The sequence below is a fragment of the Cydia strobilella genome, chromosome 12, assembly GCF_947568885.1.
Source record: "Cydia strobilella chromosome 12, ilCydStro3.1, whole genome shotgun sequence".
In the NCBI taxonomy this organism is placed as follows: Eukaryota; Metazoa; Arthropoda; class Insecta; order Lepidoptera; family Tortricidae; genus Cydia; species Cydia strobilella.
Genome location: NC_086052.1, coordinates 1,937,314 through 1,953,805, shown reverse-complemented (window position 1 = coordinate 1,953,805; position 16,492 = coordinate 1,937,314). Strand labels below are relative to the sequence as shown.

General features: G+C 36.7%; 1 protein-coding gene across 1 annotated transcript in view; it reads left to right on the top strand.

Annotated features, from left to right (window-relative positions):
* LOC134745837 (probable ATP-dependent DNA helicase HFM1) overlaps nt 1–16,331 on the top strand; it is a 69,306-nt gene extending 52,975 nt beyond the window's left edge. The window contains exons 15-23 of the mRNA XM_063679927.1: nt 9,252–9,394; nt 9,845–10,029; nt 10,164–10,261; nt 10,966–11,198; nt 11,437–11,672; nt 12,177–12,283; nt 12,366–13,967; nt 14,679–15,324; nt 15,496–16,331. Of these exons, the coding sequence (XP_063535997.1) occupies nt 9,252–9,394; nt 9,845–10,029; nt 10,164–10,261; nt 10,966–11,198; nt 11,437–11,672; nt 12,177–12,283; nt 12,366–13,967; nt 14,679–15,324; nt 15,496–16,297 (4,052 nt within the window). The 3' untranslated portion in view covers nt 16,298–16,331. The remainder of the gene's footprint in view (nt 1–9,251; nt 9,395–9,844; nt 10,030–10,163; nt 10,262–10,965; nt 11,199–11,436; nt 11,673–12,176; nt 12,284–12,365; nt 13,968–14,678; nt 15,325–15,495) is intronic.
* The last annotated feature ends 161 nt before the right edge of the window (nt 16,332–16,492 follow it).

Sequence of the window (16,492 nt, the reverse complement as noted above, 5' to 3'; positions counted from 1 at the left end):
AAGGAAAAAACGTGCCTCGAAAATCACGAAAATTTGATTCTCGATCAGATGTCGCTACTACCTTTTGCCTACTCTCGTATAGAGGGCGTTGACGGTTTCGTTTGTTATTATCTAACAATTTTAACGCATATCAGTGAAAGAACATGGGTCAAAATAAAAAAAATATTAATGCAAATAAAAAAGATCATTTATCCATATTTAAATACATTTTATCGTATTTTAATAAATCTTCATTTTTAGTTTTAAAGTGTGTCGATAGATGGCAGTGAATTTACTGTGGTTACAAAATTTACTATGACAGTACCGTTTTATAATATTATATCCTCTTTGCTACCACTAAATAAAATTACACTACAAAATGAATATTTTTTTTGCCCTTATTCAAATTTTTGTCGTGATTTAAATGGCATAGAGTAGTATAGGTGTATTTCGAACGATACAGTACCATTTTTGTTTAACGTCCTTGACTGTACCTATGCAAATCGGGTACACTACATAATTCCGAAATTTTTTATTTCGAATTTTAGAATGTCGAATTTTATCATTCCGATTTTTAAATGCTCGACCCATCAAAATTCCGACTGTCATAATTACGAATGATGAAAATCACGAAGATTTATATTTCCGAAAACCCAAAAAGCCGAATATTGTAAATTCCGAACTACATAATTCCGACTATAACAATTCCGATGGTGGCAAACACCAAATTTAACATTTACGATTTTCAAAATCACGAATTCGGAATTGCCCTTATTCCGAATTAACGTGATTCCTATTTTAAATATCCCAATTTTTAAATTTCCACTTTTCTGGCAACAGTTCGTTTTCTTGGGGGTCGCAGTTCTAACCTAACCTAACTCACTTTTCTGGCAACAGTTCGTTTTCTTGGGGGTCGCAATTCTAACCTAACCTAACCCACTTCTGGCAACAGTTCGTTTTCTTTGGGGTCGCAGTTCTAACCTAACCTAACCCACTTCTAGCAACAGTTCGGGTTCGCAGGTTCGCAGTTCTGTCTAATTTATTTATGCCGAATTTTTATGCCAAACATATTTTATGCCGAATTTAACATGATGCGGCACGACAGGTACCCGTAATAATTACTAAAACGTGAGTCTTCATTTGAATATCACGGATTTCATTTTTCCGATCTTGTAAAAAACCGAATTTCTGAATACCGAATTATTTTATTTCCGATCGGACAATGATTTTTCAGAATTTAGGAATTCGGAAAAAAAATATTTTCGGAAAAGTGTAAAATCGGAACTTTAAGCTTTCTATCAAGTGACAATCGGATTTTATGTTTTCGGAAATAGCACATTCGTGATTTTATTCCATCGTGTTTTTAAAAATCGTAATTTTGATATTTCGGACTTATAAATAATCGGGATTATGAAAGTCGTGGTTATAAAAATCGGAAAAACATATTTCGGAATATTTGGGTGTTCCCATCAAAATCATGTCATCCAAATCGGTCCTCCAGTCAAATCAGTCAAATGACGCCGGCGGCGGGCAGCGTCTGCCCCTTTTTTTTTTCGGAGTTTGAAATGCATCTGCCCCTACGACTTGTTGATGGTCATAGCGAAGCAGACGCTCACGGGGACCTGTAGGCGCTTGAAGCGGAACGGGAAGTTGCTCGGAATGAGAAGGATACGCGGGATGAACACGGCTTCTCCGGCGCCACACTCCGTCAGGATCTGCGCCTACATATGTATTACGTACGATATATTTGGGATCACAATCAAACTCGCGCTGGCTTGCCGTTTCAGCCGAAAGCGAAGCGACCTGCCTGGCTAGAGCGCCACTGAGTCTCTCACCGTGGTTTTTCTCAGTCTCCTGAGACCGTGCCCCTTGTGGCCGCAATGCATTGCGAGACTTTTGCGAAAGATTCGATTTTTTTCGGCAAGGCATGGTAACGCGTTTAAGTCCCAAATCGTTTGACATTTACTGAAAAATGATTTTTTTAAAGTACCCACCTTCGTGACCATTATTAAGAGGAAAGGGCACGGCCGCTTCTCCATGCAAACGCAGTCTCCATTTTTTTGGTTAAAAACTACCCTATGTTCTTCCACGGGACTCAAACTATCTCTATACCAAATTTTATCTAAATCAGTTTAGCGGTTTAAGCGTAAAGAGAAATTAAAAAAAGTTTTTTCATATTTTTGTGTTTTCACTCGGGAATGGTGTCATTTTGATATCATAAATGAATTCGGCATACCCGATTTATACAAAATCGATACCTAACTTGGCCTAGTAGCTAAAATGATATAGTTATCAAGATAAAGTTTTTAACCGCTTTTTCACCACCATTGGGATAGAATTTTTAAAAACGCTGAAAGTAATTTTCTTGCTTTTTAATATAATAACGTTTTGCAAAGTTTTAAGTTCCTAGCTTAAAATAAAATTTGCACCCCAAGACAAACTTTCATCCCCTTTTCAACCCCCTGAGGGGTTAAATTTCCAAAAACGTCAAAATTAGTTTTTTTGTAATCGTCTATCATACCTTTCTAAGAAGTTTCAAAGCATTTGTAATGGATTCAAACTTTCAACCCCCTTTTAACCCTGTTAGGGGACGAATTCTTGAAAACGCTAAAATCACTTTTCCTGTATTATAATAATATGCTCATTATACAAAGTTTCAAGTAACGCACTCAAAAAAAAATTGATCTCCATACAAACTTTCAACCTCTATTTCACCTCCTTAGGGGATGAATTTTCAAAAACGCTGAAATTAGTTTTCTTGTATTTCAATAATATATCTTCTTACGAAGTTTCAAATTGCTAGCTTAAAATAAATCTTGAACCCCATACAAACTTTCATCCCCTTTTTAACCCCCTTAGGGGTAAAATTTCTCAAATTTTTATAGCCTAAAACCTGGCCGTGGATTTTTTCGACAGATTAGTAAAGTTTGCATCAAAATCCGTTCAGCCGTTTTCATTTGTAGCGCGGTCAAATAAACAGACAAACAGATAAACAGATAAACAGACAAACAGATAAACAGACAAAAATTCTAAAAACTGTTGGAATGTGTTCTGTTATCGATTCTAAGTATCCCCAGGCAATTTTTTTTCGAATATCTTCCATGTACAGACTTTCGACCCTCTTCCGCTTTATTATATGTATAGATAAAAATACATAAATACATAGAAAACAACCAAGACTCAGGAACAAAAATAAATAAATGCCCTTACCGGGATTCGAACCCAGGGCCATCGGCTTCACAGGCAGGGTCACTACCCACTAGGCCAGACCAGTCGTCAATCGTAATAATACGGTTTAGCCATGTTAAAGAGTTCAACGCGCCCTAAAAGTGTAGAACGTTCACATTTCCTAAAGGCTACATATTATCATACTAACGACAAGTATACCAATGCTCTAACGCCTTGTTCGCCGTCCCGACTTGCTCAACTAACGCTGGGATCCGCGCACCTCTGCGCCGCCTTTGCAAATATAATAAACTATTCACGGCCGTAGACATTTTCAACACAAACAAAGTACGTCTCCAAAAGAAAGTCCTTGAAATCCTAGCTGAGACAACTTAACTTCCTTGGCTTGTTTCTCTAGTGTGCGTTAAGTTTAGTTAAGTTTACTGTAGCATTAAGTACCTTACCTATATTATGTATAGTTCTGAGTGAGAGCGTTTTAGGAGGTAGGAGGTAGGTGCATATGTTTTGAACTGTATCTTATTATCATTTGCTATTGTTGCAAGTACTTACTTCTGTTGTTTCTCCAATAAAGAAAAAAAATACAGTCGCTATAAGTGCCACGAGGTGTTTATTATAAATGCCAAAACCTCAGTATTTAAACTAAAAATAAACGTAATAGGTATGACAGCTAGCAGTGATCTTTTGTAGTCTAATTGGCATGATTGTGTTGATTTCCGATAAGACAGGATAATCACGGCTATTAAATGAAAGATATGCGAGATTAGCAGTTAAATTAGCTTGCTCACTGACACTATTGTAATGAAATTTATTAAGACCAATAATTACCTATTTAACTATAGGCATATTCAGAATGGCGATATATCATAGCAATTTGGTTACAATATCGGCGTATTTGCTTTCATGTAATTGCAGCTTAGAGCGATTGAAATTTTCTATTGTAAAAGAAATTAAAATAAAAGTGAAATAAAAACATAAAATATTATGGGCGTAATCGACCGGTATGTTCGTCGATATGATCTGTCAGCTGTCAACAATGATATTTGTTTGATACAAGGGCCTGACACTCTTTGATAGAGAAAGATAGTCTTATTGCGAAAATAGTGCTATGCTTTGTCCTTGTCACCGACCGGGTGGCATGATAGGTAGGAGGCGATGGCGAAATACCGAAATTTATAAGAGTGAAAGAGAAAAAATCCTATCCTGCCCAAATTTTATATGAATATTCTTTCTCTTACTCCCAGTCGTTCGGTGGCGCGTCTATAACTACTTGTATATACTATGTCTATGGTTTGATAACTAGAAATTGCTCCTAGTCGCACAGTAAGTTCAATATTACTCGGTAATTGATTATATCTACTTATAAAATGTTAATATAAATATTGTAAAATTGATGAAGCTTTGTAATCAATGAATAGAATAACTCAAGTGTATCCGGTATGCGAGTCAATTAAAATTATTTATTAATTTTATTGAATTAATTGCTCTTAAGAGTAAACAATTGCAAAGAGCATCCTTGCAACAAACAATTTGTAATTCAAATTGCTTTGGTTTTTTTTCTCATAAGCATTTTATAAACATTTACATGTTTATTTTTTTCATGTCCATGTTTGCCAATCACTTTTAATTACTTTAATAACAAAATAAGTATAAAAAACCGGCCAAGTGCGAATCGGATTCGCCCACCGAGGGTTCCGTACTTTTTAGTATTTGTTGTTATATCATGGTTCATGAGATACAGCCTGGTGACAGACAGACAGACGGACAGCGGAGTCTTAGTAATAGGGTCCCGTTTTTACCCTTCGGGTACGGAACCCTAAAAAAGCACAATAAATACGTGGAAAAAGTGGTATTTAAAAAGTTGTGCAGTCTTGCTCAGACCCTCTGAGGGTTTTGTCCAATTATGGGTGTCTTTCAGTTGATATGATGATCTATTACCATTCGAAATCCGCTCCAGTTTATTGCGAACATCATCGTGACCTCGCGAAGTTCCGGCTCGTGATGGATGGCGACGCATCCTTAGGAATCTTAGCATTTGTCGACGGATCAGGCTAATCCCAATTCCAATCGCTAAGCGATTAGATAACGGGGATTCGTTACATGTCACTGGATACAAAACTTTAGAGAAGATTCAGAAGAAGGTACAGAAGATTCAGTCCCTAAGAAAACGCGACTAACTACGCGCAAGGCGGCGCAAGCGCGTGCAGGCGTCCGTTCCATAGCGGTGTGCGGCAATTACTATGGCAAAACCTCAAAATTGAGGCGTCCGCAGGTACTTGTAGCGACGGGACGAAATCGCGGAGTGAGACACGCCTACCCTCGGTCCACTTCCTAACCAACCCCCTGTTTGACGGCAAATCAAAACGATTACTCTCGAAACGGTTTTAGATGGTATAGCTATTTTTATTTGCTGGAATGATAACTTTCTTTCAGTTAATTAAATTTCAAACTAATCAACGTTCTCTTTTTAACGCATGTTCCTAGGCTCGCTAGGGTTGCCCAAAATGGCTAATCATGTTAATCGGAAAACAATAGTAGAGATCAACTTACATTAGTGGTTAGTCTGAGAAAACTTGTCCGAGTCCCCAGATATGGGAATATAACGGCTCGATTGTAAACACACGCGATGCTGACGTCGACGTAAGTGATGGCTGACATGCGATTTTGTCGACTATAACGGATTTGTTCAAGCTTTCTTAGTGATCATCGAAATAATGATTTGATTTTGTCCAGTTATCTTTATACCTAGGTGATTGTCTTGATTAGAAGGTTTAAGGTATTTTTATTAGATAACTATTTAAAATGGTCATACATAACTAGCGATGTCATATAACATTTAAAACTTTCGCGTTTTGAACACATATTAAATCACATTTACAAGTATTAAGTATATAGGTATAGGCGACGCTTAAGGGAAAGGGGCGGCGACACTCGCTCTGGTTCTTTCCTCGTCCAAAAATCCCTGGCCATTCAGCGAGGTAATGCCGCCAGTATTTTTGGCACATTTGGTCCGGGGGATAATCAGAGTGGGAGGTAATATTGTATTTGTTGTCATTTAGTTTTACTTTTTCGTGGGTTTATTTTCAGACATTTATTGTACCCTTTTTCATTATTCATTAAACATATGTAGTACTTACATTAAAAAAAAATTACAAGTCTATCGCGAATTTATTTTGTTACCTTTAGTTTTAGCGATGTCATGTTTTTTTAATTAATCTACATTATGCCATATCCGTGAAGTAACGTTAAGCATATTCGATCGACATATTAATTCAATAGAATAATCAGATGACATCAATCTCGCTGCTCGTTTACCATTTGCGGCATACCTATACCTTGTTATGGCCTGCCCCTCATGCCCTTTACGTTGAGGTATTTCTGCTACTCTATTCACTAGTCATTTTGTCTCTACTTGCTTCTAGTCAGTCTTAACACCCATGTGACGGTAGCGAAATGGCTAAGCCACATAGATATGGATGGTATAGAAAGGATCGCAATCTCTTATGGCAGAATTGTTGTGAAAGTGACCGCATTAAGCTTTAAATAATAGTTCCTAATCTCTCCGGTGGCGCTAGTTAGGCTCTGGGACATGAGTATAACATGAACCATATGAAGCAACAAATAACCCGACCAAATTACGTAGGTTGTTTTTGGTAGTATTTCGGTGTATGGTGGCGCCGCCTAATTACTGTTTTTTGATGGACACTTTTCATACATAGAGATTTGGCTCCTTTATACAGTCTCCATGCACATAGAGTTAGGGTGTGTAGAATTAGAAGCTTGTCTCTACATGTAACTTTTTGACAGTGCGAGCCATAATTATGATCTAGTCTCGTCAGCATTTTACATGCAAATGTTTTTGGTAGAATACATATTACGTTAATCAGTTCGTTTTACGAGAGGTGCAACGTGCAAATCGCCCTAAAACATAGGCATAATATATATTACTTCAACAACGCTTACTTCGAGTCCATAACCATTGTATTCTCCCTTCTCTATGAGGACCTATAATCACAGATACTTAAAATGTTCCGTCGGGAACTTTCCAAAATTGCAAATTTTCCGCATGGAAAATTTTTGATTTTTCATGCGAATCGAAATTTTTCATTTCCAAAATGAAAGGTTCCTTTGTTTCCTGTGAAAGTTTTCTCAAAATTCTGAGAACTTTTCCAACTTTTTGGAAACTTGACGCAACTTGCACAATGCACACCGCAGATCTCGCTGGTATGGTTGACCAGACGCGATTCTTTAAGCTTTACGAATAATTTCTGAAGACGCTACCATAATGAGGCTTAGCTCTTAATAGTTTATAAATAATGCTGATCGTCTTCACTCAATTCTAGGTCGCAATATTAACTTAATGCTGGTATTTTTCCTTATTAGTCATGTTCGGATTGACTCTTGACCCTTGCCGTGTGTGTTTGTAAGATTAGTCGAAGGGCTAGGTGGGGGCTAATACCGTGCCTATGTCTAATTGTTCCTACTTAGATAGCCTGAGCATGAGAAATGTAATTGTTTTAGTTTTTTAAGAACAGGTAAAATATACGGTACGTCCTCAGAAAGTGATCTAACTCGAAAGTGACCTCCAAAGAAAGTGTCTATTTACTCCGCCTAAACTTTAGCCGGAGTAAATATACGCATCGATAAGTATACGAGATCCTTTAGGCCCTAAGGGATCTCGTATACTTATCGACACAATTCGAACAAACACAATGAGGTTGCCTTATTTGTGGTATTTTCTATAAAAAGGGACCTTATTGTCGATGGCGCTTACGCCATTATTAACGATACTTAGATGTAATAAATATTCTAATCCTCTAAAATTGCTCTAATCCTGATTAAAAAAACTGAGGATCCGAAAGGTACCTTCCTTAATATGAATTCGTAGTCAAAGTTTTTAAAAAATGGTTGCCACTTTGAATTCCTTTTTCTGTATAATTGTGTTAAAAACCGAAAAATCTTTATCACCAGTGTTTGATCCACAAAACGGGGTTCCTTCTACATCGAGTGGTTTTGTCAATCCAAGGAAAAATTTATCTTTCAAGGCTCCCAAAATTTATGAACACCTGGGCAAAATGAGCAAACTCGGATTACACACATTGAGGGTATTAAAACGATTTCCAGCTTACTGGGAATTAATGCCCATGCCCTTCATGCCCTTTTCATAGAAAATGCCCCATTTTAGCATAGACTATAGAGTTCCATATGACCACGTCCGGTGTCCATCATGAGATCAGCTCGATAGCAGTCTTGGCCGAACGTTAATTGCAATTAACCATTAACCAGTACAAATTGAACCGTAAACCGTAACGGACGGTTACAGTTTACGGTTCAATTTGTACTGGTTAATGGTTAATTGCATTAACGTTTCAGCCAACACTGCTCGATAGTAGAATAATGCATTGTCACCAAACTTATATTTATGCATGTGAAATTTCAGCTCAATAGAATAATGGGAAGTGGGCTAATAGGTCGAATAATGGGTCTAGCTTGCGACTCTTGCGAGATTTGACCGGCACAAACATTTTACTAACAAACATTTAATTGCAAGTCAAATAAAACCTTGTAAAAATGCGCCAATTTAAACAAAACCTGCCAAAAATTATGTGTTGTTTGAATGTGAAAACTAGTTTATTAGATAGGCGAAATTGTGTCCAAATAATATTATTTAAGATAAAAAAAACGACTTCAATGGGGGATGCCGGTGAAAGAATATTGTTGATGGTGCACTCTTAGATTTCATAAAATTTAATGAAAAAAAAGATAGCATCTTTTGCCTAATTATGTAGAAAAGGAGGTAAAACCACCCACTTTTAAAGTATAAAATTTCTTTTCTATGAAGATCGCAGTTCTAACCTAACCTAACCCACTTTTCTGATAGCAGTTCGGTTCTGTGAGGATCGCAGTTCAAACCTAACCTAACCCACTTTTCTAGTAGTATTTCCGGGCCCGGGTCCGGGTCTGGAAAGTGCCTTAAGGGAACTTTCCCTCCAGAGCCCATTAATTTATTCCACTCTGTACTTATAGCCTGAACGGGATTTAAACCCGCAACCTTCACTTTACTGTCATAATCTCCCTGCTTGCTACAGAACTATGCGTGAAAGCCATGAACAGTTTAGCGAGCTCGGGCCTGATTACAATGGATGAGGCCTGCTTCATAGAATCCACTGAAGCTGGGCGTTTGATGTCCCTGTTTTATATGGACGTGGAAACCATGAAGAACATTATGAAGGTAAGTAGACAGCGCGTTGCGATGTAACACTTATGACAGACGGCATATCTATTGCGTGAGGCGTGTGCATGCAAGATCGTTATCTGCCTCTCTATCACTCTTGTATATTCGAGCGATAGAGAGGTAGATCTGGCAGATAACGTGATTTCGATTTTGGCGTTTCGCGGCAGGCCCTCTATAAATAAACCGCCTTGATATGGCATTTATTCGTAACAAGTTATCTGTGAAAACTTGCCTTCTGTGGGCAGCGGTCAGGTCAAATTTCAACTTCAAAGGTTGCTGTCAATGTTGTTATCATACATAATGCGGGTTTGACCTGACCGCTGACCGCAGAACGCATCCAGTGTGGCAAATCCTTTAAGGCATAGTATGTATAAGTTACTTCATGGTTTACTATTGTGCTACTCTGTATCGACATAATATTGCAGTAATACCCCCTATTCCCTATAGATCGAAGGCTCAGAAACTCTCGAGCGCCTACTGTATATCGTCTGCGAAAGCCACGAACTTGCGGATATGCACCTCCGCGTAGACGAGCGGAGGTGCCTTAATCTACTGAACAGGAATAACAAGGCAGCAACAATCAGATTCCCAATGAAGGGAAAAATAAGTACTAGACAAATGAAGCTGAATTGGTAAGTACTTTAGGTATAAACTGAAATAGATGTCATATACTTAAGAAAAAGTGTCCATGCCCTCCAGTGTGGTAAAGTTATGATTGACTCTTTTTTTTACCTGTAATAATAAAGATTTCATATGCATTTTGTAGCATCATCCAGGCTACTTTAGGATGTCTGCCCATCCCCGAACCAGCGTTGAACCAAGAAGCTATAAAAGTCATGAGAACGGCATCCAGGGTCTGCAAATGTTAGTATTTTATTATATAGTCTGTGCGGGAAGAGAAGAGTCGTAGAATGTATGGGGCAATACATTCCACGACTTTTCTTTTTCCGAACAGACTATATACTGTCAGATTTTCCTCTGGACTCTTCAATATAGGCCAATCAAATTAGATTTTTTCGAATAATTAATTCCCAGCAAGCTGGAAGTTGTTTTAATGTCTTCATTTGGTCTTAAATGCGTGTAATCCGAGTTTGCGTAGCCCTAGGTGTGCATAAACTTTTGGTCTCTTTCAGTTTTTTGCTATAGCTTTTTTAGCTCGAAGACGGTACGTCCGACGGAAAATTGCTCTAATCCTGATAAAAAAAAACTGAGGATCCGAAAGGTACCTTCCTTAATATGAATTCGTAGTCAAAGTTTGTAAAAAATGGCTGCCACTTTGAATTCCTTTTTCTGTATAATTGTGTTAAAAACCAAAAAATCTTTATCACCAGTGTTTGATCCACAAAACGGGGTTCCTTCTACATCGAGTGGTTTTGTCAATCCAAGGAAAAATTTATCTTTCAAGGCTCCCAAAATTTATGAACACCTGGGAATGAGCAAACTCGGATTACACACATTGAGGGTATTAAAACGATTTCCAGCTTACTGGGAATTAATTAATTTGATGAATCTAATTTGAATGGTCAAATAATATTTATGCCAGAATAAAAATCATTATAACTTCTCAGGTTTAGTGAAATGCATAACACGTCCAGAACTTCCCCCACAACCTAAGACCTTCTCAGCCGTTTTAAACTCGATCATCCTATCCAAATGCATCGAGGCGCATCTGTGGGAGAATTCTCCATACGTTAGCAAGCAGCTGAAGGGCATCGGGCCTACGTTCAGTACGCTACTGGCTAGCGCTGGGGTTACAAGTTTTATGCTGTTGGAGGAAAGTCATCCTAGAGACTTGGAAAGGGTAAGTCATCATGCTATCAGCTAAAAGACGTTTACAGTTGGCCATAGGGTAGAATTTCTGAGCAGTGGGCGGTGAAATTATAACTAAAATAATAAGTGATCTAGTATAATGAGTAGATCATTCACGAAGACCCGTGCTTTAGTTCGTAATGTCATGCTATTAAAGGTTAGATTTGACAAATCTGCGCATTGATTTATTTTATATAGATGTAGGTGGTACTTAAAATCATTATTTTCAGATAATGAACAAAGGCCCACCAGCCGGAAACATAATACGAAAGCAAGTCAGCCTCCTACCGAAATATAAATTAACCGTAACACCAATCGACGCCCGATCAGTAACCATTCAACTGATGCTGCTAAATCACAATCATCTATCTGAGAACATGGACCAGCTTACAGCGGGCGACAGCCATAAGAGTTACTTGATCGTTGGGGATTCGGAAAACTATCTGTTGTTGCTGACTCAATTCACGTAAGTTTGTACTTTCTATAATAGTTCAGATGGCCAGTCAAGTGAGTCAGCATCCAACTAATATTGCTAAACCACGTGAATCAGTCCAAGAACATAGACCACCTTACTGCGGGAGACAGCTATAAAAGTTACCTGGTCGTTGGAGACTCGGAGAACCAATACACGTAAGACTGTATTTTTTATAAGATGAAGTTCAGGAAAAAACGGCCGGTTGGTAACCATGTTGGTGGATCTATCAGAAAATGGACCAACTTACTGCGAACTACTACAACTAAAGTTCCTACAACAAAAGTTAACACTTAGCATGCAGCATAGCATTTATACGTCATTATGACGTCCGTTACGTCATAATGACGTCATGACGACGTCGCTGACGTCACTTTGCTACCTGGGAATTCCTACTGGTCGTTTACGATTTGCAAAATCATCTGTTTTGCTGACTCTGTTGTAACCATTTATCTGATGCTACTGAACCTTTATTTATTTTTATTAATTTTATTTTAGTGATAAGGACTTCATAAGCGTCTATGATGGAACAATGAAATATGAAGTTACAAGAAAACTCCAAAGTGAACATAAAATATTGATCCACTGCGTGAGTTCTGTCATAGGTAAGAAATATTATTACATTTATATTGCATTGATGTAAGTTAAATTGAACTCAATAATGACTACACGTTTTTTTTACAATAGTTGGCATCGACGTGCAAGCTGATTATTTATTTCTTGACTTGGAACCGCAAGCACAACGTGAAAGTGACCATGCTCTTTGGTCTAATTCAAACACACCCAGGACAAATTTTGCATCAAAGCAAACTGCCATCACAGATGTATACAAAGAACGAAAGCGGAAAAACGATTCTGACATTACGCAATGTAAAGAAAAAAAGAAACGAGAATTTACTTTGACACAAAAACTTAAAGCACTAAAAGAGTCGTTTTGTAAAACTTCAAAGACGTTAAAAACTGATATAGATAAAACAGTAGAAATGTCGAACAAAGTTATACATGACTTGCTGGACGGCAGAAATAGGCCCCGAATTCCAGAGAATAACCAAGTAATCACTGAAGTAGCTGATGAATTTCCTACGGTTGATCTAACAAAAGGCATTATAGATGGCTCAAATAATAGACCCAGTTTTTCAGAAAACAGTCTCGTAGTGGAGTATCCAACTGTAGATCTCACTAAAAATGTAGTAGCCGACCAATTGGAAGAATTAACAATTGATGAGAACTATGACTACAATGATTTACAGATTGACAGTATATTCAACAGTATATTCAACAAGATAGAATCTGAAATTTCAGCGAATGATCCTATTTCTAATAATATGCAATATAATAATGTTTCTGATACTAAGGTTTCAAAGCAGCCTTATGTACATTTTAATGCGAGACCAATGGCAGAAGCTCAAAAAGTGGAACTGAAATATAGGAATATGAATAACACACAATATTTGACAAATAAATGCAGCCGATGTGCTAGAAACTTCAATAAACGTAAAAATTTAAAATCCAATTTCAGTGTTTTAGATTTAATAGAAAAGAAAGCGAACACTGCTGATGACAACATTGAAAAGAATTTTGACAAAAGCATTGATAGTGGATTTTCTGATGCAATTAAATCTCAAATAAATAAGTTCTTACAGCGGGTACAAAATACAACTAAACCTAAAAGGCCAGTAATAGATGAGCTGCTTGATAATTCAATGGCCGAAAAACTACCAGAAGTATTTGTCGACGGTTATAGACAAGAAAATACTACTTGCAGCAAATCAAACAATGAGATACAATGTGGCGAAATAAAAATTCAGGCTAAAGATATGCCGCAAAACGTTGATAAATGTACATATGAACAACCTGATGTAAATGATGAAAACTATGATTTTGAAGAAAATCTCGACTTACCAGAAGTACATTTTAAGACTGTACAATTTATAGAATCCAATCAATATGAACGAAAACATGATCAAACCTTCGACAATAGAACTGTAGAATATGACAAAATGGATATTTATGACAATAAACAAGAAACGAATAAGCCTGACGATAGTAATAATTTTAACGCAATATATCCACCTGTGCCTCTAAATACTAACTTGAAACATAAGCCAATTTCAAACCAAAACCTTGCGCTTGCTTCTAATATTACGAGAGATAATAGCATACTAGGCAATCCATTGCAAACTACGACAATAAATGAGTCAAAACAAAAGAACTCAGAAAAAGCTAATGTGACTCCTGAGCTAACTTTAGAACTGAACCAATATGCAGAAAACCAAGCACATAGCATTGGTTTAATTGAATCTGATCAAAAAAGTATTACATCTAACAAAATGGACATACAAGAAAACAAAACGATTGAAGGAAGAAAAAGTTGTGATCAAAGCCTTGATATGATTACGCCGTTAAATACAAACTTGGAACTCCATTCAGTTACACTTAATCGCGATAGTCATATGAAAATTGTTTCTAAAAGATGTGTGTTTACATTAAATAAAAAAATTCCAATTCAGACATTGGAAACTTTATCTAACAAAAGTGCTGATGTTGGCCTGGCAGAAGTTAGTGACAAGATTTCGGCAACATTCCAACCCGTAGGCCTTAAAAATTATGACCAAAAGATTATGAATAGTAACCGAATGGATATGAATAATAAACAAGAAAGTAATACGCCTAGCCTGAGAATTGATTATGGTCAAACTCCACAGCTGATCTCCACTTGCAATGCATTTACACATTCTAACGAAAGTCTGAAAAACATAGCACATGATATTTATAACGTTAATTCGTTAAAAACAATTACCAAACCAAATGATAGCAATAATGCTCTGTTACCATATAATAGCAATGTCGAAACTATCGGGAAAAGCCAAAGTCAACGACCAACCAAACTGAAATCTTTCATACCGTATTCTGATTATCAAAATACATTTGGTCAAGATATCAACGATTTGCTTGTTGACAAAATGATGAACCAAAATAATCATCAAAGTGGTCCAACAGACTATGGCGCAAATAGCGCCAATTTGGTTTTAATAGACCAAATTAGAGCTATAGATGCTAGTAATGATTTGAGGAAAAACGAAAATTTGACGAGGAATATTAATCGTCCTTGTGATTATTACAATGTCCCAAGTGTAGGTAATAAAAAATCTTGCCCTCCGGATATAAAACAAGTTAAACAAGAAAAGCATGAAAATTTTAACAATCAAAAGGAAACCTATTTTAACCGATTCTCTTACACTGCAACAAAAGTAGATGTCTGCACAAAAAAATATGCTCCCGACCACGAACTCCGAATTACAAGAAAACTAAAGTTAGATGTAGATGTAACAGAAATAATGAAACAGGGCAATACCAATCAGACCAATGAAGGTTATAATGGAGATACTTATAAAGGTCACGATGGCATGAAACCAAAACAAGACAATGAAAATGTATGCGAAAATGTCACTGTAGAAAATATGACTAATAAAAATGAACAAACGAATGATGATGACGTCATTGTAACCAATAAACGTCACGTCATTGTAAATGAAAATAGTAATGCAAGAAAGATTATACAAGAAAGTATCGAAGAAAAACCAAAGTATTCAGCAACAAATAACGGTATCGGGAATATTTTACAAAAATACAGTAAAATATTAGTGTAAGTATTAGTGTTGTCTGTATTATTAATAAATTTATTCATTCATTCATTAACTACAATCACAGCTACAATTAAAAAGACAACAGTTGAGTAACCTACCATACATTTGTATACCAAACAAACCTAATACCAAGTTATGTTAGTATATTGATATTTATTTCTTTTTTTTAGCAAACCTGAAACATCTACACCGTCTTTTAACAAGATTAATAAGAAAGCTGACACCACAAGCACTAAAACTATTGAGCACACCATATCCAAACCCAGAAAACCGTTTAAAATCACCGATATTAATGGTGTAGAGATGCCTTTATCTATCGATATAACAAACACCAATAAGCCAGTTGTTAGTAGTCAGATCGAACCGGTTGCAACAGCTAAAAGAATCAAAGTTGAAACTAAAGAAAATATAGAATTGTATAAACCAGAAGATATTAATGTGATCCCTGAAACTAACTTCAAAAATAAAACAGTTGACTACAATAAATCTTTCGAATCGCCTGTTTTGGCCCACAGTTTAAAATTGGACTCAATAGGAGATATTAAGAACGAAAATATATTCAACCCAAAACAAGATATGAAAGACGAAAGTATGTTTAATCCAAAATTACTATTACAATACTGTACTGAAAGTAATGAAGACACTGATATAATCTCTCCGCCAGCTGGTTTTAGTGATGATCCGCCTGTCTATTCCCCTATAGCTAGTCAAGAAATTACAGAATGTTACACCTTTAATGATCAAATGGAAGATATGGAAGATAACTTCAATAGCGCTGCCTTAGAATCAGATTTGCAATCTCCTAAAGAAATGGAAACATGGTGTTTATCCAAAAACGACGAAACATATCAGTCACCAATGCGATCAGCTCCTTGGGTCATTTCACAACGGGCACATACTAATTTAGGTGCAAGACGCGATAAGTTGTGCCAGTTTAAGTTTGTAAGGAAAAAGCCGTATAGGCCTAAATGAGTGATTTGAATGATTTGAAATAAAAGTTCTTAAAACTATTTGCCTTTCATTTTTAGCAATTGACGAAGATGCAGGTTACTTCGCTAAACTTCAAACATCGTATCTTGATCAATACTATGTCTATGGCCGCACTCATAAGTGAGAGCGAGAAAGAGATATCGGTCAAAATCTTAGAGCATTTAATAACCGGAGTCC